Source organism: Diachasma alloeum, unplaced genomic scaffold (genome assembly GCF_001412515.2).
Source record: "Diachasma alloeum isolate Michigan unplaced genomic scaffold, Dall2.0 Dall_scaffold_01163, whole genome shotgun sequence".
In the NCBI taxonomy this organism is placed as follows: Eukaryota; Metazoa; Arthropoda; class Insecta; order Hymenoptera; family Braconidae; genus Diachasma; species Diachasma alloeum.
In genome coordinates this window covers 37,473-64,761 of record NW_021681273.1, presented here as the reverse complement: position 1 = coordinate 64,761, position 27,289 = coordinate 37,473, and the positions used below count along the sequence as shown (strand labels likewise).

Here is a 27,289-nt window from a genome sequence, read left to right as displayed (position 1 = left end):
CAATGTGTTTGTTTTTATAATTGTCAAATGAAGTTGAAATAGTAGATTTGATTCAATTCAACTCATTACTTAAATCTGGTGTCTATATTGCCCCACCCTCCCTTACATCTCGGTACAAGAATGCACGTCTGCTAATTTATCATTTGAAATTGCGCCGTTGAATTCTAGTTAATATGGCGGGATCTAGAGACCCTAGGAATCTAATACAGTTGCATTATTTACAATTTCTAGAAAGTCCGACGCTCCAAAACAAATTCCAATTGTTATTAATCCATCCATATTTAATCGTTGAATGCTTATATTTCGGTTTCGTGAATAAATAATTGTGCTCATGAGTGGTCGCAATGATAAATGCTACCAGTCGGACGTCATTTGTCTGGACTCGAGTCAAGAGTCTATCAAATGCGATCAACAGGAAGATGAGGAGGAGGGTGAGGTTAGCGACGAAGTGATAATTTGTGAAAAATCGGTGAGATTCAATGAAACTCTGCCTTCGGGAAGTGCTCCAGAGGGGTTCGTTCTCATTGATGAATCGATCGAAGAGCTGAGCGAGCCACGGAAAGTTCCTCCTGAACCTGAAGATGGCACCGAAGCCCCTATTTTAAAGGTTATCTTCAGGGATAAAGATGCTGCGAGGTAATTAGAAATGAGCGAAATGACCCCTTTCCCTGTCGAGAATCGATATTGAATCAGGAACCATTAACATTTTTCAAAATCTTGAGAAGTAACAATGTTGATTTTATTTACTTCCGGAGCAGAATAGAAAGGAATCATATTCAAATATAAAATTTCGCAGCTTTTGTTTTTGTGGGGATTTTCGAAATTTCCAACTTCAAGTGCTTGACAGCAGGATTGGTCGTGTAAATTACGTTGGTAAATTACACCGCCTCTTGCCGACGTTATTTACGTAAATTACTTCGACGGGTTTTTTACATTTTTTACATTACTTTGAAAAGTTTGCAATTTTCGGTTATTGGAATGTTTTAGTTTATTCCGACTGACGGAGACGCAGTATTGGACACATAAATCCTTTGTTAAAAAATAGGTGAAACATTTTTGGTCTGCAATCTATTTCCCCAAGCATTTGCTAGACTTAGGAATACTTCAAGGTTATCCGAGCTTATGAATAAATAAATAAATAAATAAATGAATGACTAAATAAATACATAATTAAATAGATACATACAGGGTGACCAGGACAAGCATATTTTCAGCATAAGTGATTATATTTCTATGCTACAAGCATAAGTTCATTTTTTTTTTAATGGGACCACCAATTTTCGCCGTACAAAAGTTTTACTCGATGGGACGAATACAATGGTATCACACATGAAGTATTTTATTGTTTTTGAGCTAACATTACAAAAAATCGACAACAATAAAATAAAAGTCCAAATTAACATTTCTGTTCACAGCGCGCGTCTGTGTGAACTATTCCACAAGTTGTTCAATGTTTCCGCCATTTACTTCGAAGCACAATTGTAATCTCCTTCGAAATTTTTTTTGTTATTTCACAACCAAAACAACAATAATTCTTTGTTGACAAAAACATTCTAAACTCATTCAACTTTGTTTACCTAGGCAGACCTTCAAATCAAAATGGGCCAATTAGTGCCTGATTTGATAGATCATAGTACAACTTATTCATTTTTTTGTAATATTAGCCCATAAAACATAAAAAAATATTGTATGTGGGATACTATTATATTTGTCTCATCGAGTACTACAACTTTTGTAAGACGAAAATTTTATGCTAAAATTTTATGGAAACATAAACACTTATGCTCAAAATATGCTTCTCATTATTTTTCCCCCTTAAAGCCCAATAAATTTGGTCTGAAATATTTTCACGATTAACTACATTGTAGCTAATTATTTAGCCGTCCAAATCATCTTGGGACACCCGGTATATATGTATGCATAATGTGTGATACCTAAGCTATGCAGGAAAGATGGACGGGAAGATATAGTTGAAAAATTCGAATATTGAAATTTAAAAAAAGTATAAGTATAAATATACCCTTTGGATATAACAAAAATGATTATGGAATTATTATGAACAATAAATTTAAATGTTTGCACATTGGAAAAAAATAGAAGAATAACGTTTTAAAAGACAAAAACAAAACAAAAAATTGTGAATTTCAGCAGTGAACAGTTTATTCCGAAGATTTTGATTTCTACACTGGAAAATGGGAGCGATTTCACTCTTAGAGGCACCTAAATTCTTGAACGTTACAACGTGAATTTTTTATCGTGCAAATTTTTGAAGATCATTTTTCAAATTTATTCTCAAATTGCACCATAATAAAAGCGCACATTAACTCCGTTTTGGTAAATGAATAAATACCTAGTGATCAAAAATAATATGTAGATATCACTAGCCAATCTTGCGCACACGAAGCGCGCCGCCGTTCCTAGTATCATAACAATAGTATATTATGTCCTGAGGAAAGATAAACCGCGAATTTTAACTTTATTTTGTTCGGTTAGACCGAGGTTCTCGGTACTTGGGGTATAAAATGTTATTTTATGTCCCTACGTCCGTAAAACCGCAATCTTAACATCGATTCCCTCGACTAAATCGCGGTTTCCGGGCCCAGAGACATAAAATGTTGTAGGTCACACGGTAATAAAACAATTTTCTGACTCATGTGAGTAAAATACTTTCATCGCCTGGTGACATAATGTACGATTAAGCGTTTTAAGAAACTCAAAAACATGAGCCTCATATCTCATAAAGAGTAAATTTTACGAGGGTCAAACGTTGCAAAAGACCAAAGCCACAAGTCATCTCCATCGTGAGAAAGTCAATCTCATTATCTATTGAGCTTTATTGGATTCTCCACTTTATTATTTGGAGCCCCGGAAAAGCCTAGTTGGACCTGAAAAGAGCCATTTTGTTCTGAAGAGTTCAAACAAGCTACCAAAGACAATTGAATTAGTTTTTTCATTTAAGAATGCTGAATGAAACAATTTAATGTCAAGACAAAAGATGACGCGACGAATTCAATAGAAATCAATAAATAATGAGATTGACCCTTGTAAAATTCATCCCTTACACGGTATGACCCTTACGAGGTGTGACCCTCGCGAGGTATAATCTCCGCGAAGCTTCACAGTTTACGATAAAAGGTAACGTCGGCTTCGTGAGATTGAGATCTGAAAAAAAATGTGAAAAAATTCTCACTAATGCAGCATACTCAGACATTTCTTCCATGAATTTTCCAATTTTTTTTTCATTCTTTCGCCTTTTTCCACGAAACACCAAAATTAGTTTTAGAAAGTGATTAGTTGTATATCCTCAGTACAATGGCTTCTAGAATCATAAGCCTTTCGAAATCAGTAACTTGGTTTTAGAAACTCAAACAACGTTTCTTCTCTGTGAATACCTTAAAAATTCAGCTAAGAACTGAATCGACTCGTTATTCTTCTCGACTTCGCTACTGATTTCATCTTCAGCTTTCCATTACCCCTCTATTTTCTCCAATGTTCTTCAGGAAATACAAATGGAAAATTCAGGACTTTCTCACTCAACTCATCTTCGGTGAAGCTAGAGAAGACAAAAATGCCTCGAAACCTACTCTGGACATCTGGCCCTCAAACAAATCCAAAAAACGAAAGCTCGATGGAAATGGATTGGTATCAGCTACAGACAATACTCTCTTCATGATCGATAGCAATCCTCACGCTCAAGAGAGTCTCGACGTTCCCACGTATGGCAGAAAATTCGAAAAAGTCCTCAAGGATGTAGAGGACGTACCTGACATAGTAGAAGAAAAGGAAAAGGCAGCTCCAAAACTCAATTGCTTTAATTGTCTGGGAAATCACAATTTACGTGACTGCCCCGTGCCTCGGAATTCTGTGGAAATTAATAAGAACAGGAAGGATTTCAATAATAGGACTGGTCCTAAGTCTGTCAGGTATCATGTGGACGAAGACACAAAGTTCGATCATTTCAAACCTGGAATTTTGAGCCAAGAACTGAGGAGAGCTTTAGGACTGGCTGATAATCAACTTCCCAGACACATTTACAAGTATGAAAATTTTAACTAATTTTTTTCTTCGTGTTAAAAAAAATGTATTAATAACGGCGATAGATTCAATGCTGCATTTAGTTATTGGTGATGCTTGCTGAGGAACCAGATAACAAAGTTGGGTCACTTATGGACTAACAGCTGACAGCTATTTTTTAATATAAATCCTTTTTACAGCAAATATTCAAGAAAAATCGAAGCGAATTCATCATTAATTCATTTATTAATTTTACACTAAAAAAAAATTTGTTTTCAATTAAAGCGCTGCTACTACCGAAACGTCTGCGAGTTTGTCTGATTATTGCTATATGTTTGAATAGGAAAATTATGTTACTACAAATCGGCAATGCAAATCATTCTTAAAGTGGAAGAGATTCTAATTGTTAACCCTAATTTTAATTTTTTGGCTGATTCCGTTTTTTGGAGTAAATTGATTAATTTATAATTTTCTAATGAATATAGAATGAGAATACTTGGCTATCCCCCAGGGTGGCTGGAGGAAGCTCGTCTCCAACACTCTGGTATAAATCTTTATAACTCTGAAGGATTAAGAGAAACGGAGCTAGATGAAGAGCAAGGCGAAATATTTACATCAGAGTCCAGGGATAAGTATGATATAAGGAAGATCCATGACTACCCTGGATTTAATATTCCAGCGCCACCGGGAACTTCAGATGTGAGTCAATGTTATAAAAACCATCCACTTTTGAAAAATCCAGTGTAGCGTTTTTTGAAGTCTATATTCCGCTAAACTTACACTGTATTATAATAAAATATTATTCTGTGTATCTAGTATAATATACACCCAAAAAAAACACTGATTCAAGTTGACGTTGGCTTGATTCAGATCGATTCTTCTGCTTGATTCGAGTCAAATCGACAGTTAGTCCAAGTCGTAGAGATACACTGTTGGAAAAAAATCGAAATTTCGTGGAAAGTTCGTAGTCTTTTTTATGAGAGTTACATAAAATTCGAATCACAGGAAAAGAATCATGAAATTTCAAATTTCACAGATTATCCCCTCATCTGAATGGCAACCAATAGAAATTCAGTATTTGACTTTTTACGGAGGAGTGGGGGTAGAATTATCGATAATGTGACACAATACCCCTCTCTATTTATTTTGCCTAAAAATCGAAATTGCTGGTAATTTTTCCGTAATTATTGTTGACGTATGGATGATTATGGAATGAAATAAGTGACAGAACCCAAAATTAACCGGAAGATTGGTCTCGGTTAAGATGAATCCACTTTTCTACTCAACAACATAAAATTGAGAAGAACTTAAACGACACCAACAATCCTAATACAACTTGACTAAACTTTTGTTGACAAACCTTTTCCTCCACTGTCCTTCAAGCGGCAAAAGGTCACATATTAATTGTGTCTAAAATAGCTGTGAAATCTCTGAGGATGTATAGCCACATAACTATTCCATTTATAGATATTGTAATCAATCAATTAAAATCCATATTTAAGATGTCAGAATTAATCGCATCTATGGATTTTTTTTCGTCAGCAAGATGTTAAATAATTTTTCAGTCCTGAAGCAGAGCCAAATCACCACACAAATAATAACTAGACACTCGTCCCAGAGACTCAATTCATCACAACACCAAAACACGACTGAATAATATCCGAACTGTGCGTGCAAATACCATAAATCCCCGACCACAACATATTCTTGAGGCACTAGGCCTTTGTGTTGGAGAGCGACTTTTTTAGAATTTATATTATTGTTTGTATTGATAAGCCATGGAGTTTGATGCATAAATTATTGCAATTAGTTTGGAGTCGTGTATTGCGACACTTTACCGAATTATCATTTCCATTTAATCGCATAGCCACCTTGGATGACGATTCTCTTTTAAGGGGAGACTACTGTGAGTTTTAAAAGTCGTGGGTTATTGGAGTAAGACTTTTCATACGTTGAAGATTGATTATATAGATCTGAAAACGAGTAATTAGTGCAAAAAAAAATTTTTTTCATTGTTCGTTTGCTCGAAAACGCTTAAAATGCTAAAAACAGTCCAGGGCCTCCAATTTTTGAGCTACAAAAGATTTTTTTTTTCAATATTTTTGGAAAAATGTGTGGAATAACAATTACGAACCCGTTTTTTGGAATTCAACTCCTACACAACTGATTTCTTTTTTTTTTCATATAAAAAAATTCACTATTTGTGTAAAAAAATACAAAAAAAGCAAATTTCGCCATGTAAGAGGTGAATTAAAAAAAATAGCTCGTAATTGTTATTCCAAATATTTTTCCAAAAATTTTGAGAAAAAAAAATTATTCGTAGCTCAAAAATTGGAGGCCCTGGACTGTTTTTGGCATTTTAAACGTTTTCGGGTAAACGAATAATAAAAAAAAAATTTTTTGCTCTAATTATTCATTTTCAGATCTATATAATCGATCTTCAACGTATGAAAAGTCTCACTCCAATAATCCGCGACTTTTAAAACTCACAGTAGTCTTCCCTTAAAATAACTGAAGATCTGGTATGAATATGGCTTCAACCCGCGAAACCTGTTCTCTTTCTCCATCAATGAAATTCCACTTCGACAAACCCCTCCCCCTATGTAAAATTTACATAAGACCCCGATTTAGAATCCTCGGCCGTTGAAAAATCTCTTTTACACCCCGGCGTATAAACACGTCATGATATTGATGAAACCCTTTGATCAATCAAGCCGAAGAATTGATTTGAATCAAGTCGAAAAATCTATTTGAACCAAGCCGAAAAATCAATTTTAATCAAGTCGAAAAATCGACCTGAATCAAGTCGAAAAATCGACTTGAATCACACAGGTGTGTCGGTTTGCACCTCTCCGAGTCACACTTGATTCATGCCGTCGATTCGACATGAAATCCGTCGATTCCCGGCATGATTCAGTCCCTCTTGGTTCCGACCGATTTTTCGACTTGATTCAGGACGACCTTTTTTTGGATGGAGTTTTCGACATTTTCAACATGTCAGAAACCTATTTGATGCCTTTTATTGGCATAATGGACAACCGTGATATTTTTACTGGGATTGCGAAAGTCCAGAGTCACGAGAGTGATACCTCATAAACGTCATACCTCGCAAGGGCTATGCGTCGCGAGGATGAAACTTCTCAGTCACGACAATTCGCAAGGGTCAAACGACCACAAGGGTTGAACATCAGAGGCAGGCTGGATAATATCTAGGTCCAAACGAGAGAGCCTTCTGGTTATTTCACTTGATTTATGGTCGCCCGACCTTTGTCATTGTTTCAACCACAGGAGAGACACGCAAAAAAACACGAGTCTGGAAAATGAGAAACAGGAAATCAGGACAATCACAAAGGATTATCCGGCCTGCGACTTCCGTTTGACCCTTGTGATTGTCCTTCTTGCTCGTTCTATTTGATCTTCATGATCGTTGGACCCTTGTGATTGCTCGGTCTACCTCTCGTGGTTGACTCTTGTGGCAGTGTCACGCTGCACTGAAAAGACAAGTTTTTTTGGGGAGTACATTTTTACTTGTATCAAGAAATTCATGACTCGAAAATTACCAAGCGCACAATATTTCACACTAAGAAAAAACAATTTTACGCTAATAAATTTTATACTTGCCCGAAAGATGAGAGCAATAGGTTCATATGAATAACGAGTTCTCAAATCAATTCAAGTGGTGTTTGCATTAAAATATTTTAGAATTAAGGCTGAAGAACTATGAAATGAATTTATTCAATTTTACTCAGTATAAGAAATCGCTTTCTTGTCATTGAGAAATTATCCTCATCTTTAGAACAAGTACAAAGTTTCTTGATGAAAATTTGTTTTTCTTAGTACAAAATATATTGCTCTTGAAAATTTTCAAGTCGGGAGTTTTTTTATGTGAGTAATGCGTGCTTCTCAAAAATCTTTCTCATTCTTAGTGTAGTTTGGGATTGTCCGGCCTGCCTGCCACTAGTTTTTAACCCTTGTGTAACCCTCTAAGTACGTTTCTGATACTTTTAGACATTTTTGACGCTCCGGAGGTAATTTACCAGTATTGACCATGTCACATCNGCGACTTTTAAAACTCACAGTAGTCTTCCCTTAAAATAACTGAAGATCTGGTATGAATATGGCTTCAACCCGCGAAACCTGTTCTCTTTCTCCATCAATGAAATTCCACTTCGACAAACCCCTCCCCCTATGTAAAATTTACATAAGACCCCGATTTAGAATCCTCGGCCGTTGAAAAATCTCTTTTACACCCCGGCGTATAAACACGTCATGATATTGATGAAACCCTTTGATCAATCAAGCCGAAGAATTGATTTGAATCAAGTCGAAAAATCTATTTGAACCAAGCCGAAAAATCAATTTTAATCAAGTCGAAAAATCGACCTGAATCAAGTCGAAAAATCGACTTGAATCACACAGGTGTGTCGGTTTGCACCTCTCCGAGTCACACTTGATTCATGCCGTCGATTCGACATGAAATCCGTCGATTCCCGGCATGATTCAGTCCCTCTTGGTTCCGACCGATTTTTCGACTTGATTCAGGACGACCTTTTTTTGGATGGAGTTTTCGACATTTTCAACATGTCAGAAACCTATTTGATGCCTTTTATTGGCATAATGGACAACCGTGATATTTTTACTGGGATTGCGAAAGTCCAGAGTCACGAGAGTGATACCTCATAAACGTCATACCTCGCAAGGGCTATGCGTCGCGAGGATGAAACTTCTCAGTCACGACAATTCGCAAGGGTCAAACGACCACAAGGGTTGAACATCAGAGGCAGGCTGGATAATATCTAGGTCCAAACGAGAGAGCCTTCTGGTTATTTCACTTGATTTATGGTCGCCCGACCTTTGTCATTGTTTCAACCACAGGAGAGACACGCAAAAAAACACGAGTCTGGAAAATGAGAAACAGGAAATCAGGACAATCACAAAGGATTATCCGGCCTGCGACTTCCGTTTGACCCTTGTGATTGTCCTTCTTGCTCGTTCTATTTGATCTTCATGATCGTTGGACCCTTGTGATTGCTCGGTCTACCTCTCGTGGTTGACTCTTGTGGCAGTGTCACGCTGCACTGAAAAGACAAGTTTTTTTGGGGAGTACATTTTTACTTGTATCAAGAAATTCATGACTCGAAAATTACCAAGCGCACAATATTTCACACTAAGAAAAAACAATTTTACGCTAATAAATTTTATACTTGCCCGAAAGATGAGAGCAATAGGTTCATATGAATAACGAGTTCTCAAATCAATTCAAGTGGTGTTTGCATTAAAATATTTTAGAATTAAGGCTGAAGAACTATGAAATGAATTTATTCAATTTTACTCAGTATAAGAAATCGCTTTCTTGTCATTGAGAAATTATCCTCATCTTTAGAACAAGTACAAAGTTTCTTGATGAAAATTTGTTTTTCTTAGTACAAAATATATTGCTCTTGAAAATTTTCAAGTCGGGAGTTTTTTTATGTGAGTAATGCGTGCTTCTCAAAAATCTTTCTCATTCTTAGTGTAGTTTGGGATTGTCCGGCCTGCCTGCCACTAGTTTTTAACCCTTGTGTAACCCTCTAAGTACGTTTCTGATACTTTTAGACATTTTTGACGCTCCGGAGGTAATTTACCAGTATTGACCATGTCACATCGAAAACTTTCATCTCCAGGATATGCCCAACCTTGAGTATTGCTAAGACCTTTCGGTTGTGGGATAATTGTTATAGAAAATACAATCTCATCTGGCACCCATAGCCGATTACATGTACACGGCCAGTTCTGGTTGTTTGGCTGGCAGAATTTTTTATTCTCATTTTAAGAACTTCAACAAGTTTTCGAAATTTATTCGATTGGAAATATGACCCAGCCTCGTGCACATTGTAGGAATTGTTTCCAAAAAATGATTTGTGATGAATTTTTCAGGCTGCTTGGGATGTCGAACAGCGAGCAATTCATTCCAAAGACACCATGCTGGCGAAAATGAGTGGTAGAAAGGTGGAAGAAGGATACAAGAGGAAAAAAATGAAACGAAGTGGAACATCTCAGAATTTGCCGTTTGTAGAACCGGTAGAAATGGAAGTTGACGTTGTAGAAGGTAATTTATCTTTTATTTCTAAAATATTCTTCTAAAAAAATTATTTATTCCATACGAGTTTATTGTAAAAGTCGATCTCATCAGGTGCAAAATTTTGAAATTTGGCGGTTAAATACGGGGATTTTCAGCGAGTCGAGTTTTCAAATGATTTTAATACTTTATTAGTCCAAATCTGAAAAAAAAATATTAATGTGCTCGATATATTTGAAAATAGAAATTTTTTATGGATTTTTCACTCATGATGTTTTTTTGTGAAAAGAAAAAATCGCAAAACAGCGAGGATTCTCTCATTGTGCGACTACTTAAGAGTTAATCATTTTAATATTATCATCAATTGTTCGTCACCATTTTTTTCTACTAGGTAAATATTTTTTCTTTGTTGATGGCAACTTTTGTTCACTTTTTTCATTTCTTACTTAAATCGCAATGAAATTCTGTCTTCGCTTCTCAACAGTTATTTATCTAGAAAAAAATCATCAGAAAAATGAAAATTAGATCTCTGTGATCATTCACTAATTCCAATAAAATTTTCCCTGTACCGGAAAATCATTTTTGATGATAAAATGAGATTGATAAATGTCGATGATGAAATGACAATGGAAATTGAAGAGGAAGAATCAAAATTTGTGGACGTTCGCACTAAAAGTGCCCATTTTATCGATGTGGGGTTACACCGATATTTGATAGCATTCTGCACCTTGTGAACCCAAAATGATCCTGAGAGCGTGAAAAATCACGTTGCTAGAGAAAATAAAAAAAAAATTCAAGATTGAAATTAGTCCACATTTGAGAATTGAAAATGGAATATTAATGCTGTTCAAATGGCTATTCTTGAGAGGGCGTACTTCAACACAGACACAGCATTTTTTACGACAAGTTATTATACACAGTGGAGTCCCTTTATTTTTTGATACATTCGATATTTTGTATCAAGATCTTGTCTTCCAAAATTGTTATCCCCCGCACTCTAATTGCACAATATGGATTCTACAAAATGTATAATAATGTATCGTTCCAATTACACATTGTGCGAACTGAATTCCACATTTTACAATTTAAACTTGTGAGTGTTTAATTTAATGTGTGTAATTCGACATATATAATTCAAGTATGTGTAATTAAAAAAAAATTTACAACTTGTAACTCGAATTGTGCCTACCGAATTACACACAAAAAATTGAATATTTACCGGTTGAAATTATACAGTGTAGAATTTAGAATGCACAATGTACAATTGTGTTGATATATTTCAATTCACTAGAATTAAATATGTATATCGCACAATAAGGATGCACTGAGAAAAAAACAAACACGTTCTCAAACAAGTCTTGTTTGGATCGACAAAATCGCTAGTTGAAAATTACCAAAAAAGAAATTGTTGGATTCGAATTTGAAAGTCTCAAACATGAACAAGTGCTTTGCTTTCGACAACAATGGAATATGTGGCTCAAGAGGCGGATAATTCACACGAGAGGTGCCTTTTCTAGATGAAAATATCTCATATAGAGAACAATTTATCAAAAAATGTTTTGTCCCTAAGTTACAAGATTGCTATCAAATCGGCTGAATAGAACCCGAGTTATTGAAAAAAAAACGAAAAAATAAAGAAAAAATCATATATCTCCGAAATGGGCTGTCGAAAAAATCTGAAAAATATTGAGACAGTTTTTCTAGTCCCCGATCGTAGAAAAAATTGAGATCAATTTCCGAAAGGGTGAGGGTCAGCCGTTGACTCATTTGGCATGGAATACCTCATAGAGAATGCAATTTTTTGTGCAACTATTAAATGTATTTTTGCGCCAAAAAAATTTCATGTCAGTGCACTCTTTGCATGTTTGGCACAAAAAACCCGGCTTTGATGATTTAAAAGAAATTATTTTCTTGGCGCAATCCTGCCGTTTATCCCTCAGAGTGTAATTATTACCATTTTTGTAAGTAAATCATCAAATATGTTAAAAAATGAAGGGCCTCCATTGTATTTAATAAGTAATTCTGTCGAAAAAATGCTGTTTCCAACTATGTAATTGAAAGTGCTCTTTCTACTATGTAAAGCAATTATTTTCTCATAAAAAATATTATTCTCTCACAAATTGGAACAAATGGTTATTTACAGATACATCTGTAGAATTGTTAGAAGTGAACGGTCACTTTGTGCCTCCTCTTCCAGACGATTCAGAGATCTCTCCACTCCCTCCACCTCCTGGCTGTGAGGAGGATACTTCTCCAATTGATTCCACATCAGGAGTTGCGTCCCCCTCTCTCAGTGAATTAGAAAACAGGAAACAGAAATTGTTGGACTCATTGGAGGATACCAACTCTCAATCTAATCCTGGATCTCCATCAAGATCTTGTCTGAATATTCCTGGGACACCCGAAAATCTGTACAGAATTGGAGGAGTTAAGTCTGTGGAGCTGGGAACTCCAATTTTACAGAGCACATCCCCTTTTACAAAATTACCATCGAGTGAAAAATTTTCGAAAGACATTTGTGATGTTATAAACTTTGAGAATTTACCAAATTCCACTGGTAAGTACGAAAAAATGACGGGAATTTTGCAGAAAGTGAGGGGAGTACTTTCTAGTACTCCTAAGTAATGGAAAAATGTTTTTTTTTTCGTTGAAAAAAATGTACAGAGATGAAAACAGACGAAATTAATGAATAATTTTTTTTTCACTCATCAGTTCGAATTTAAAAACAGACACCAAAATGACAAATTATATCACTAAAGATTTGAAAATAGCTGAAAACTATCGCGTAATAACGGCATAATAACGGTTCATTTCCTTCTTAAATTTATAAAATGACATGGTAATGAATGATTTCAGAATCAATTATTAAAAGATATTGTCCATTGTAAATTTACTCACTAAAAAAAGTCTCAGAAAAAAGATAACTCTCGTACAGAAATAATTTTTATGTCATTAGGCCCGAAAACCGCGATCTAACTGAGCGAAGCGAGGTTAGAATCGCGGTTTTCGGGCCCAACGACATAAAATAGCGTATATCACACGGCGATAAAAGCATTATCTGGCGAATGTGATTATAATTCTCGCCTTCGGCTCGGATTATAAAGCCACATTCGCCAGATAATACTTTTATCGCCTTATGACATAAGATACTATTTCTTCATTAAATTATCAACAATTCGTCAGATATTTAGAAATTTTATCAACAATAAGTGCTGGAAATTAAAAGTACAAAATATGAAATTAGAAATTCGTAGCCGAGTAATGGCTAGGGATTAGTTGGAAAAACTCGTGCAGATTAAAACTCGTGCCCGTAGATAAGAAATTATCAGTCATCTCATTGATTGGTTTCAGATTTAAAAAAATCAGTAGGGAAATCCCATTTTGGTTGTTAAAATGTTGTAAATAAGTCCTCGAATTTTTCTTTTCTCAATTCATGAAAAACATTCACTAGAAAAAACTAGAAGATCAGAGAGGAAATATTGCGTCAGTGTTACAAATTTCATGTCGCCCGCATGTTTTTTTTCCATGTACAAACAAACAAAAACGGATGATACAAACATTCTCTTTTTGAAAAATTTTCCAATTGATTAAAAAATCCGGTAAATTTTAATGGACAAAATTCCTTCAATCTTTCTTTGAGACGATATTGAAAAAATAATGAATCATTGTTCCATTTTCAAAACATGATGATAAAAGTGGTTAATCCAATTGACTCATAAATTTGTAAAAAAAGACTTCACCTTTTTTTTGTAAATTGATACAGTTGATAATACAATTGATCAAAAATCAATAATAGAGAATAAAACATCGTTATTCAGTATGAAAAACCAGGAATGTATTTCTCAATATCCTTTTTTTATTTATACAGTTGTTAGCGTTTAGTTGATTGATGTTAGACATTTATATCCAATATTGCATCTAAAAAAATTGATTGCGGAACTACCAAGCATTTTGAACACTTGGAAATTTCTCTCTTCACTAAAGGTAAATATAGTTTTTGTTTCCTTAATCATCTTTTTTCAATAATTTATATTAATAATTCATCCAATTTTATTGCGGAAATTGCACTAGTATTGTCGAAAAACGATCATTCGAAGATTGTGCGAGGTTTCATGAATATTTTTCTGGTTTCTCGCTCCTTTTTTGCTTTTCAATCCAGTCATTTCTATGTCATTTTTTCAGGTCAATTATTTAACAATTTAGATTTTTTCCTTTCAAGTGCTGGATTGGTTTTCGATTCGCTTGAATTCGTTTCAGTAGCTGATTCTCATTTTCAAGCAGGCATTAATTGATTGCTGGTGGTGGCGGGGCAGGCGGATCATCATTTCGGCGCTAAAAGAGATAAATGAGTTGTTTTATCAAAATTATTGGATTTTCAATTCTCATAACGTAAACCAAAAATCACAGAAAATCATGACTAATTTCAGAGATACTGTTAAAAAATTTTGTCTGAATTTTCCGTGCCAAATTCCTGAAATTTTTATCGTGCTCAAGTTCTCCTGAAATTTCAGGAAATTTTGTCATTGAAAAATCAGATATTTCATTGATTTTCTGTTTAAATGATCTGGAAATCAATAAAATACTTGATTTTTCAGTTCAATTATTCTGTGAAAATGCAGAAAAATCAGGAAAATTCATGTAATTTTGTTCCTGAATATTCATGTTTCACTTAAAATTCAATCAAGTTGTGAAATTTCCACCTCACTCCCACTGAAAACTCATGAATTTCCATGAATGTTAGTTAAAACTTGAAATTTCATAACCATTTTTTCCCTAAATGCGATTCAATGTCACTCTCATGAGATTTACTATAATATCTTCCATGAAATTTCAAAAAATTTCTAACAGTAGAATTCCATTTTGCCAGACCCTTTTGTTAGAACGAAATTCATGAGTGTACGCGAATATTACATTACGATTAAACATCCAATCATCTCATTTTTTCATGTTAGCAATTTTTCATAAACTTAGAATATGAATCTGTGTTGGTCGTCATTGAGAAAGTTTTGACACTATAACTTCTCAAATTCGATGTTTCGTAGCTACAAAATCCTTGTAACTTACGGATTCGTTGCAAAAGGTATTTCATTCACAAAAGGTAAATGCTGGGGTTAATGTAAATTAATGTTTTCATAGGGTCCACGGTTCAAACGAATAAGAATCGTCGAATTTTCAACACTTCTTAATAAAACAAGCGTATTTCATTGTTTTAAACAATGGTATCTAAAAATTTCTGAATAAACGAAGGTATCTCAGATTTCGCTATAAAGTCATCTATTCCATCGTAATCATCTATTGTATCTCAATTTTCCGGGGAAAACTCACGTCTAACTTTGAATTAGACAAGTTTTCCCCGGAAAATTGAGATAGATGAGTTTTGTATGGAATTCCGAGATACTTTTTTTCATTCAGAAAATCTGAGATACCCTTGTTTTAACAATAAAACTGAAATACACTTGTTTTATTATGAAGTGTCGAAATAGTTGTGATCGAACAGGTCAGATTTAGTAATAATTCTAATGTGGGAAACGTTTCACAAGGTCTCATTGAATTGATGAACATTATATTGGTTTTTAATGTATTCCGTTCGAAAAAGGTAAATGATGACATTAATGTCGAATTCACAAAGAATGTTTACAATGACAGTTGGTTTATACATTTTTTTCAGTATTGTTCAAAATGTACTCTCCAAGTTACCAACATTCAACGTTGTTTATTACACATGGGCTTTTATAGAGGTTTTCCATTGAGTATAAAACTGCGTTATCATCCAAATTGATAATATAGTTTAACGAAATTTAGGAGATTCGGGAAAAAAATTCTACATAATCTAACAAGTACGATGAATATCGTATGAGAATTTTGAATCAATGTTATCATTTTTTTCGCAGGTAAAACACTTTAACAGGGACAGGGTTAAATTTAAGGATGTAACGGACAAAGCTGACCGGTCAATTTACCGTCATTTTACATGTAAATTATACGTCATTGACCGAAGGCCAATTACAGATCATTTTTGCTCAGAAAAAAAGTGACGGATTTTTCAGAAAAATGACAAATGACAAAATGAATGCGTTCCCAAGTAGCAAACCTTGCGAAAGATATCTGAAAGTATATCAAAAAGGCAGACTAATGTCCGTCCAAAAGGTATCTTGTAGTCATACGATAACTTTTAGTTAACTTCTAAGTAACTTCTAGACACAAGTTACCTTTTTGGACAGACATTAGACAGCCTTTTTGGTATACTTGCAGATACCCTCCAGAACTGTGCTGCTTGGGTTATTTCGGGTTTCAGTTGAGTGTGGGTAGGCGCTTGAAACCCGCTACTTTCCAGTTCTACTATAGTCAACTGAAACCCATGCGGTTACACGCACGTATCATATAAAATAAGACAAGCGCTACGAAACTTCTCTGATTTTTCTGCAATTCCATACTAGGGTAATATTCACTTAATTTGCGATTGTTCGTTTCGACGTTATTTATAAATTTATTCAAATTTCTGAAAAAATTAGCGAAGAAAATGAAAAAAAAATGACGGAGCATAAAAATGACGGTCAGATTACATCTACATAGACGATTTATCAGCATAAATGAACATAAGAAAAAATTACTGACGATTGGGTAAGTTGGCCGGTCAATTTGCATCACGAGATATGCGTTAACCCTTCAGAACTCGCGCTATAAGCGCCGCGCCGCCTTTTTCAAATTTTCGCTTGCCTCTTGCAAAATTGAGCTTTCAAAAAATTGAAAAAATTAGAATGCCTAGCTTGAATCATTTAGAATGGATTAGCAAGGTTCTTATCCGCTGAAAATCCATCAAGGCTACGAAAAATAATAAATTGTTGAGGCTCATACGCAAAAGCGGCGCCGTGCCGCCCAGTGCGAGTAACGAAGGATGTAAAATTTTCAATTCCGCTGTTGCTGTTTCCCGCTCGCCGCACGCTCGGCGCGTACCTATGAACGTGACAACGCTGCGTTACTGAAAGCACGGGCGGCGCAGCGCTCACCACGCGAGTAACGAAGGTCGGTGGCTGAGCGCGAGTTCTGAAGGGTTAAGTCTAAAATGGTCCGAAAACGGAAAATTTACGGCTGACTTGGCGCATGTAAAAAATTACCGTCATTTTGTATTCCTAGTTACATTCCACTCTATATAGCATTTGCTCTACGATAAATATATAAATTACTTTGATTGATGGACGTGTTCGAACACAGCTTGATTCACCCTGATAATAGTTATATTGTGTATGAAATTTTATACCATTTTTCTGGATTTAGTTTTTAAATTATTAACAATCGAAGTCACTTTTTTGGCTTTTTTGAAAATTTTTAAATTTCCCATGGAACTGTGTTTCCATCTGTGCTGATAATACAGTTTCATGCCAACTGAAAAAATCATCATGAGGGTTCATGTATAAGAAATTACTTTGTTAATAACTTGTAAACGGAATCTATAAAAACATTTTTTTAAAAACCATACATAATGTCGTCGTTTTTTCCCATACATACACTGACAGAAAACAATAATTTTATCCAGAGAATTTTATTTGAACCAACTATCATTTGGTTATTAATTTTTAAATGAACATGTTTTCATAGTGAATACTAGTTATCTCTTCTTGAGATACATTTGATTGGGATAAATCGAACTTCTCTAGAATTGATGTTTCTCTTATTTGTGGCAATAATGGGAGAGTTTGATTTCTTTCTAGTCGAAAGTTTGCTAACTCCAGAAATTCGTCAGTTTACTCAAAAATCAAAATTTTTCTCATCACTAAAGGCCTTGTTATCTCAATCAACATGATTATACGTTGTTCCCAGTAAATTATAATTGAAGCGAGCATTTCGTATGTCGAATCAGGATGAATATCGTTACGCGAAAAAGTTTTGAGATTGTAGTAAGATGTCGTTGAGTTGAAAGAAGAGATATTTCTTGACTAAAAAAAATCGCATTAGTTTACAACAACAGAATCACAGATTGCGGTAATTCAACACAAACTTGGATATCACAATTTTCGTTCAATGTGATGTACGGAAAGCTCAATTTAAACATCGGCTTCATTCGAGAAAACAACATTCAATTCATTCCTCAATGTAATCATCTTCTAGGTACGAATTTTTGATCAATTCATGAAAGTAGAAAATTTCTCATTTGGAGATTATATTAGGTTTAAAAAAATAGAGCTTTTCCATTTTTGTGGTGAATACGAGTAACTTAACGCCAAGGACTGTTATTTGATTCAAGCAAATGTATCTCAATATGGAATAATTGATTTTCACCGTAAGGTCTTATTTATTTGAAATTGGCTCAAGTATATGATACTTGTTCCAAGAAAGGAACATCTCAATACAAATAATTTTTTCTATCAGTGCAACAGCCCTTAGAAATCATTTTTGAATTCTCATTTTTGATTTCTCGAAATGCAATGGCATTGAGAAAAAAATAATTTTCGTGAGACTCAGTTCCACAATCCTCAGCCCAAAAATGAACATTTTTTATTTATAACATGATTATAGTTTTCCTTACAGATGAATTAGCATGAGGCTTCTCCTCCGACTTCTTCCTCAGTGAATTTGGTCGCAGTACGTAAAGCAACAGCATAGTTATCACAGCAATGCTCATGAATAAAAAATCAGAGGCTGACTGATTAGTCTGGGGCCCTGGAACTGAATAAAATCACAATAATTGCATTCATTCGTTTCCTTCAACATCACAATTATCAATTAGAGAAATAAAATTATATTTTCCTAAAAATAAGAATAAATACATACGCCTCGCAAAATTGAGACATTCGTTATCGGTGCAGTAAGCCTGTGTTTGTCGCAACTGAAAAAGGAAAGGAAAAGATAAATGAAAATATAAAATCGTCGTTATCAGTACGGCTGTCGACGTAAACGTCTGTATGCGACACTTGGAGTTCAATTTTTATATAGAATGAAAAATCTAGTAAACTTTTCTCGAAGTTTTTTAACATTTTGAGCAGTAATTTTTATAAGTTAAATGAACATATGTTTGTCATCACGTATTTGATCTCTTCCTCTCTCCCGTCAATTTTTTATCTCGTATCTACTTTTGCGGACGTGTCCCATCATTTTATATTTCTTTTATTACATTTTTCGCCCCGAATTCCTTTACTGATGGCAGTATTTGTGTTGAAGGAGCCTTCATTTTACAATATCTTCTGCGATTTACAAACGATTTGCAAAATTGAAGCATACACTGAGAGAAAAACGAACAAGTCCTCGAAAAAATTTCGTTTGAGCTAACAAAATCGTTAGTTGAAAATTATCAAAAAAATGATTGGTTCGAATTTGAAAGTCTCAAACATGAATAATTGCTCTGCTTTCAACAACGAAATATTTGGCTCAAGAGGCGGATCATTCATCAGAATTGTATCAAGAAATATTTTGCCCCCAAGTTACAAGATTGCTGCCATAGAATTATTATTTCATTTAACAATTCATTTATTATTTGTGATTATTGAATAGTTCAAACGACCAACTACTACTCCTCATTTCATATAAAACTAGCATTTGCCAGGATCAAAATATGTATGGGAGCATCGAATAACGAAGAAGTAGTCCTGGAAATCTAAATCTAAATCTATTTTCGCAATAAAAATTTTCCATCTCGGTGTAGGTTTCGCACGTTTGGCGTAAAAAATCCTTTTTGCTTCCGAATGGAAGCCTTGCTTTTGCCGATTTTTCGATTTTCTAATTTTGTTTGCAAATGGTCTAGAAAGTTATGAAACGTGAAGAGATTTTTGGTGATTATTTTTCTCACTCGGATTTCAGCCAATCAGAGCGCAGTATTTGAGGCTGTCAAACAATTTTATTTCGGAAATTTCTAAAAAATTTCCGACGGAAATTCACTAGTAGCTTTTCAAATGTTTCTCATCTTTCAACGCATTTCACGTTTAATATTCTGTGGGACAGATAAACAAAAAAGTGGGTTGTAAATGTATGGCTGTGTAATGTATCCGGATACTGTTCACTGCATTCTGCTTGGCCGAAATCCGAGTGGAAAAATAATCTGTCAAATACCACTCGTGCTTCAAAATTAATCGGATATTTTCCTCAAGCTTCCCTGCCTAGGAACGAGTGTGTCAAATTTTGCAGATTTAAAATCCCGAAAATCCCGACAACGAAGCTATTGGAAGATATCCGATAATTTTGAAGCACCAGTGGTATTACTACTGATTAATTCTTAAAAAATTCAGCATGAATACGGTGAAATTTGTAGATAAAAATCTGAAATTTTGGCTCATTGTAGCTATTATTGAGCTCAATTTTGGCGCGCTGTTTCAGGTCGATCGATCCAGTATAGTTCCTGAGATATAAGAACTTATTTAAATTTCGTTTTTTCTCAATATCTCAGAAACTACTGCACCGATTTCAATTTTTTTTCCAAAATACTCGTCTTGATGGCCTCTATGCAGGTCAATCAGAATATATACTCTTCAATACACAGTTTGGAGATATTGCCGTTTTTCCGTTTTTCATGAACAATCTTGTGCGCACGATAACTTTTTGAAAAAATGAGATAGCGAGTTGAAATTTGGTATGGTTCTAGCTCTTATAATACTAAAGGTTAGTATTTTGGATGGGCGCAATCATCGGAGTGGTTCCTGAGATATGCAAGCTTTTGTGTAAATATACTCATTTCTTCAAATATTCCATGAACTACTTAACGGATTTAAAATTTTTCTTTCAAAATACTCGTGTCGGCAGCCACTATCTGGATCAATTAAAATATATATATCCATTCATTCAAAGTTTTCGAGATATCTCCATTTTTTCGTTTTAAAATTTTTTTCATTCTTGTACGCGCGATAACTTGAGAAACAAGCAGGGTAGAACTCCGATTCGGCAGAAGCCATGTGACTGTTTCTTCATGGGTCATTAGTCTTTTTTTTCTACCAATTTCATTGGTAATAAGCTTCCGAATGGATCCTATTTTATCTTTAATCCTATTCCGCGGACGCCTTTTTGTATTTCGTTTTATTATCTTTTTCGCCACAAAATCTTTAATAAACATTCATTTATTATGAAACCGACTAATATTTAACAATATAATATAAAATAGAATTGAGCATAATTCAATGTTGAATGACTTTTTTCATCATCCAGACGCGAAAATCATCGATCAAGTGACGATGTGTCATTTAAAAAAAAAACGATTTTTAGATCAATGGCTCTATGCCATGATGTATTGAATCGATCGACCCGAAATTTTGTACGGAAGTCAGATTCGATAATACTGATAAGTAGCCAATTTTATGGGGCTTATTCGAACTTTTACGTGGATTACGGGACGTCAAATTCACTATGAGATGAAAAAAATTGAAAAACGTGAATATCTCGTTAACTTTGTATGGGCGGGTATTCATATTTTTATTGATCTCGATAGGTGGTAGTAAGACGAGTATTTTGAAAAAAAAATTGAAATTGGACCAGTATTTTAGGAGATATTGAGCAAAACAGTTTTTCACAAAAAATTGAATATCTTCTAAACCACTTGTAAATCACTCTTTCGATTTCGCTTACTAACGAACTCATCCTGTAATATCATAAGAGCTACAAACAACCAAATTTCAAAATCCTATCTCACTTTTTTCGGGAGTTATCGTATATGCATTAATTTTATCATAATAAAAATGAAAAATGCCAATTATCATCAAACGGTCTCTAGTTTCGTAGCGATATTATGACTTGATTTGATAAATACTATCACAAGAAACACTTTGACGTCAAAAAAATTCAATTAAGTAACGTAGTTTTTGAGATATTGAGGAAAAAGAATTTTTGAGAAATTGCTGTATCTAAAAAACTACTTGGCCGATTGCTCTGAAACTGGGCTCAGCTGGTCCCAAATGATAGCAATTATGTGACAAAATTTCAGATTTATAGCTGCAACTTTACTTGTTTTTTTATTGAGATTTTATAAAAAATTTCCGAAAAAATCTGCACACACATACATACATTTTCTAAAAACATCATATCTTCACGTTTCATGACATTCTACATCATTTCCAAGCAAAATTAGAAGATCGTAAATATAACCGATCACAGGGCTTCCATTCGGAAGCAAAAATGGGGATAGCAAGTTGAAATTTGGTATGATTATAGCTCTTACAATACTGAAGGTTGGTATTTGGTCGAGCACTTTCAGAGATATCCAACCTTTTGTATAAATCTTTTTCATTAAAAGGTGGAATATTTTCCTGTAGACACCCGATAGCATGTGGTTACGGTTGTATGCCTGTGACAAGGATAGGGAACTGCTACGGATTCATTCGGAAGCTTACTACCAATGGAATTGGTAGAAATAAAAAAAAGAAAGAGACTAATAACGCAAAGAGTAACATGCCTTCTGTTAGATAGGCTCGAACCCCTGCTTGTTTGATCATTTTTAAGAAACGATTTTTTTTGCACAAGACTTGTTTAAAAACTCTGCTGTATTTCTCTCAGTGTAGCGTGAGCTGGCCAACAATTATTCGCAGAAAAGCCAGTGAAAAGGTTTGCTGATAATCATAGAGTGACTACGGGGGTAATTATCGTAAAACTTGTTGAGTAAGGAATTTCCACCGCTACAATATTAATTCAAATTTTATATTTTCTTATTCTACTCGTATTATTAAGCAGTCAATTAACTCAAGAATGATTGATTGTAGGACGAAAGGTGGAGACCACAAACACCACGCAATTTTTCAGTGGAAGCTGTTAACGAAAACTTCAATACTCAATGGAATTTAAAATACATATTATTTGACCTCGAGGTCTTCAACAGAAAGAAACTATAAAGATTAAAATATGTTTTTCAACGTTTCGGTCTCCAATGGAGATCCTCTCTAGAACAACGAATCAGTCTTAATTTCCTGTTAGAAAAAAAACACAATTTTTCATAAAACTACATCGAAAACAATAAAAAATAGAATTGACTGATCATAAATCAAATGAAATTCATGAAAATTCACAAAATTATAATGATATTTTCCAGAATTTCTGTTCATTTATCATGAGTGAACTGTGGTTTCTTTTTCTTTACGACGCAATTTCGTGAAATATTGTTTTTTTTCCGGAAATGAAGGTTGGGTTGCTGTCCTGAAGAGCGTCTCCATTGCAAACCGAAACGTTGACAAACATAATTCAATGTATGTTGTGTTTTTGTAATGACGACCGCCAGGCCAAATATTATCTATGTGAATTATCATCAAACAGTCGACGAATACTACTGCTTAAAAGAAATTGAACATTTTGCACAATCTTCAACGGAAAAATTCAATCAACAAGAAATACCAGATAAAATTCTTTTTAAACAACAAAAACAGCTCAAACATTGTGTAATTTTTCCATTTCTATTTTTCATTTTTCAACCCTTCAGTTAAAATCTGGAAATCATCAGAAAACTTGGAATGATTGAAGAAGACATTAAAAATTGAAAGTTGTTTTATTTATGGATTGATTTTGATACATAATAATGAAGGAAATTAAATGCAAAGCCACAGGTAATAATGTTACGTAAGAGTACAATAATGCACGTGTCATTGTTGCATGTCTCCGAATGTAGAAAAAAGGAAAACACGAAAAAAATTGATCGCGAATTGCAAGCCAAACAGAAACCAAAAGAATTGCGCAATAATTGTTTACTAAACAGATGAGAATACTCTTAAGTAATGCTCAATAAATACATATTAAGGCTTAACAATCACTCATATTTATTATTATTCTTTGAAGAGAATGAAAGGAACTAAAACAACTTCGAGGATTATTAATTTGTATTTTAGAGATAAAATTCAAGGAGGATTATTATCACTCAGCGAATGAGTCAGTCACATCGGAAAAGTGCAGAAAAACGTTTTTGTTTGAAGCAAAGAATTTTCTTTTTATTTTATGGATTTTTTATTTTTATTTTACTTACGAGTGATATGAGACGCTGCATAGAATCGTAGTTCCACACATACTCGCACATGTCGAATCCTTCGTCACCCATGATTGAAATATAATTTCTACGATAAAAATGGAAACCTTTTTAATTATTGAAATCCAAAGAAAAATGTATAAAGTATTAATTATTTGCGTGTTTAAATTTTAATTATTGCTCAGAACTGGTTCTCTATTTTTTATCAATTCATCAATTTGAAAGTCTTGATGTTGAAGAATTGTTTTCTTGTTGCACACGGCATATGGGTGTTTTCGCGAATTATTGGTATGATTTTGTACCTTCAAAAGGTCTCAAAATTCTTTTTCCAATTTTTTTGCGCCTACAGCGTTAATGTTTTAATTTTGTGACTTTTTGACAAAATTTCGCGTCTCAACATAGGCTAATTATTTTTTTCAGCTTTTTAATATGTATTTTCGACGAAAATTTTCTGTTCTTTCCATTGGGCATGAAATGCTTGAAATGCTTTAAAATCCCTTCTTTTTCCAATTTTTTTGCGCCTACAACGTTAATGTTTTAATTTTGTGACTTTTTGACAAAATTTCGCGTCTCAACATAGGCTAATTATTTTTTTCAGCTTTTTAATATGTATTTTCGACGGAAATTTTCTGTTCTTTCCATTGGGCATAAAATGCTTGAAATGCTTTAAAATCCCCAAAAAACTAGAAAATTGTGCGTGATACCTCCTTCCCCCATCTCGATTGAAGGTTTGTTTCTTTCCTTACCCAAAGTGACTATTTTTAACAGATTTAAAAATTAGACTGGGACTCGGATCCGTTCTAACCAAAAATAATTTTTTCAAATTTCGTTTTAAAAGATTTTTTCCAATTTCTTATTTTTTAATTTTTTTATTCCAAAAATAATTTTTTTTTAATTCATATTTCTTTCCTACTACCATTACGGTTTTATAGGCTCCCCCATTCGTCTGCTTGCCTCTCTCACTTCTCTCTTCTGATTTTTTATCTGCGTCACCATGGGCCGTCGGGCTAGGACTGCACGGGAAATCATGGAAAACCCCAGTCGTACAGCCGGCCGATTGTGCAGAGCCCTAATGTACCCTTCTGTGACACTGACTAGAGGGTCACATTAGGCCACTACACCGTGCCTACCTTCCGAAATTTTTGGGTGAGGGTGTTCCTTCCTAAGCGGTCACCCATCCAAGTTAAACGCGTTAAACCGCGTTAAACGCAGCTGCACTCGAATGTTCGCCAAAGCAACACCTAACTCACCCAACCATTACGATCGTCTCCAAAATTCATTATTTATGGTCTATAAATGGTCGACAAACAATGAATTTTGAAGTGAAAAAATAAAAAAATGAAAAATTTGAGAAAATAGAAAAAAAAATTTGAAAACAAATTTTTTTTGATAGAACGAATCCAAGTCCCAGTCTAATTTTTCAATATGTTCTGTAAAAATAATCACTTTGGGTAAAGAAATAAAAAAATATCCAATCGAGATAGGGGAAGGGGGTACCACGAACAGTTTTTTGCTTTTTTGGTGATTTTAAAACATTTCCGATTATGTGAGCTAATTGGCACCATGCTCAATCGAAAGAACGGAAAATTTCCCTCAGAAATACGTATTGAAAACCCGAGAACAAAAATTCACCTGTGCTGAAACGCAAAATTTTGTCAAAAACTCACAAAACTCAAAAATTACTTTATCGGCGTAATAAAATTTGAGAAAAAATAAAACACGTTTTTTAGGCCTTTTGAATGATAAGAAATCCATATCACAAGTCTCAACAAAATTAAATTTTTGAAGGTACAAAACCATACCAATAATTGACGAAAACACACTAATAAAAAACAAATTGGCGAAAACACCCATATATTCATTGACTCGTGAAATCGAGAATTATGAGGTCTGGGGCACGGCGGGCAAACGTCATGTTTTTTTTGGTTTTCAGCTCCGAAATTTGTCATTTGGAGGAAAGAAAGTTGAAAATTGAAAAAATACAGAATAGTAAAAAGAGATGCTTCTATTTTTGATGCACTTGTTAAATGTCACAATGACACGCGACATTGTTGTGGGTTGAGAACGGTACATTCGATATGGAAACGGAGGAAACAATTATAGAAAAGTCAAAATCGTAGAAAATTTGATCTTTCCAATTTTTAAATCGTTTGAATCAATATATAAATTTGATTGGAGTTGATTGCTCACCTTTAGAACAGTTGTCTTGAGAATTGCACTTGAATAGACTCCGGAAATTCAGTATTTACGTTTTTATTAATACGAGATGGTGGCAGAGGCACGCGATGGACGAAGAGAGGTTTACGGAACGACAGCCACAATACATTTAACGAATGGGTATGCTCACCAGTTCAGTGTGCTCACCGTAGCATGCTGTACTCTATATAGACGTTTAAAGGGAAACCAACGGTTTTCATTGGTCCACGTACAACCAATAAGTGATTACGTGTCAGAAAAACGCGGGAATTTCAAGAAAGTGGCGATTCAAAAGAGCTAAAAATTGAACAATTTCAAATTTTCAGAACTAATTTTTTTTTCCATCTGAACATCGACGATTTTTTCTTCAAAATGATTTTTGTTTATTAATGTACAATTTCAATGATGAAGATCAGTAATTTTGATTTTCAAATCGGGAGAATTTAATGAAAAAAGATGAATGATTCCTCTTTTCAATTACACTATCATGAATGTCTATTTTCCTCTGAAGTTAGTACGGCGGTTATTTATCATTCTTGTTCTCTACTATTTTTATATTCATATTTTTTGTATTTCTACTGTCCTTATTTATTTGAATAAAGTATTTATTTAATGCTCTGGTGCATTTCAGTTCGATGAATTCTTCAGTCCGTTTAATCGAGAAGTTCCCGGATAAAATAATTTTAGGAAGGTGCATTCAGAACGAGCCCAGTAAACTGCATACTCACCGAAGCAAATGAATACCCCCTGAGTATTCGTAGAAAAGAACTGTGCATTAAACACATGGTAACTGCCCAATCAGCTCCGAATAATGTCTCAAAGATTAACTGGGAAGATATCCCAGACACACAAACAGAAATACCAATCCCTCCAATACTTATGAGAACACACCAATATTGCGAAGAATTAGGAATATAAATACCAAAAGTAGAAAAACGCCAATACCACCCTTTTCCTCCATGGAAAGAATTTTGTCCTACTATCGATCTAAGTTTGACTAAATACAGCAAGCAAAAAACCTCTTGTCAACAATATCAGGCTCTACACAAGGAACTCGAAGAATTCTACGAGGAGTTTGTGAAAATATACACGGATGGAACCAT

The 27,289-nt window shown here is 34.3% G+C and overlaps 2 protein-coding genes across 2 annotated transcripts; one reads left to right on the top strand and one right to left on the bottom strand.

Moving 5' to 3' along the window:
- The first annotated feature begins 223 nt into the window (after positions 1-223).
- Positions 224-13,063, top strand: LOC107045993 (zinc finger CCHC domain-containing protein 8 homolog). The gene is made up of 5 exons (XM_015268419.1): positions 224-636; positions 3,501-4,037; positions 4,500-4,713; positions 9,931-10,102; positions 12,216-13,063. Exons 1-5 carry the CDS (start codon positions 332-334, stop codon positions 12,695-12,697), a joined length of 1,710 nt encoding a protein of 569 aa, XP_015123905.1. The 5' UTR covers positions 224-331; the 3' UTR covers positions 12,698-13,063.
- Positions 13,064-13,882: 819 nt separating this feature from the next.
- On the bottom strand, positions 13,883-26,345 carry LOC107045992 (small integral membrane protein 14). The gene is made up of 5 exons (XM_015268417.1): positions 26,181-26,345; positions 23,991-24,078; positions 18,842-18,896; positions 18,597-18,736; positions 13,883-14,404 (listed from the first exon to the last, which is right to left on the bottom strand). The coding sequence occupies exons 2-5, from the start codon at positions 24,060-24,062 to the stop codon at positions 14,357-14,359; spliced, it is 315 nt and encodes a 104-aa protein (XP_015123903.1). The 5' UTR covers positions 24,063-24,078; positions 26,181-26,345; the 3' UTR covers positions 13,883-14,356.
- Positions 26,346-27,289: the final 944 nt, after the last annotated feature.

What these genes read in the sequence shown, in the direction of transcription:
- LOC107045992 (XM_015268417.1), bottom strand. Translation starts at nt 24,062, where the DNA reads ATGGGTGACGAAGGATTCGACATGTGCGAGTATGTGTGGAACTACGAT. An exon ending in TGCAGCGTCTCATATCACTC is followed by an intron (nt 18,897 to 23,990) that starts GTAAGTAAAATA and finishes TTCCTTTTTCAG; the next exon opens with TTGCGACAAACACAGGCTTA. An exon ending in ATGTCTCAATTTTGCGAGGC is followed by an intron (nt 18,737 to 18,841) that starts GTATGTATTTAT and finishes GATTTTATTCAG; the next exon opens with TTCCAGGGCCCCAGACTAAT.
- LOC107045993 (XM_015268419.1), top strand. Translation starts at nt 332, where the DNA reads ATGAGTGGTCGCAATGATAAATGCTACCAGTCGGACGTCATTTGTCTG. An exon ending in CTTCCCAGACACATTTACAA is followed by an intron (nt 4,038 to 4,499) that starts GTATGAAAATTT and finishes TAATGAATATAG; the next exon opens with AATGAGAATACTTGGCTATC. An exon ending in GGAAGTTGACGTTGTAGAAG is followed by an intron (nt 10,103 to 12,215) that starts GTAATTTATCTT and finishes GGTTATTTACAG; the next exon opens with ATACATCTGTAGAATTGTTA.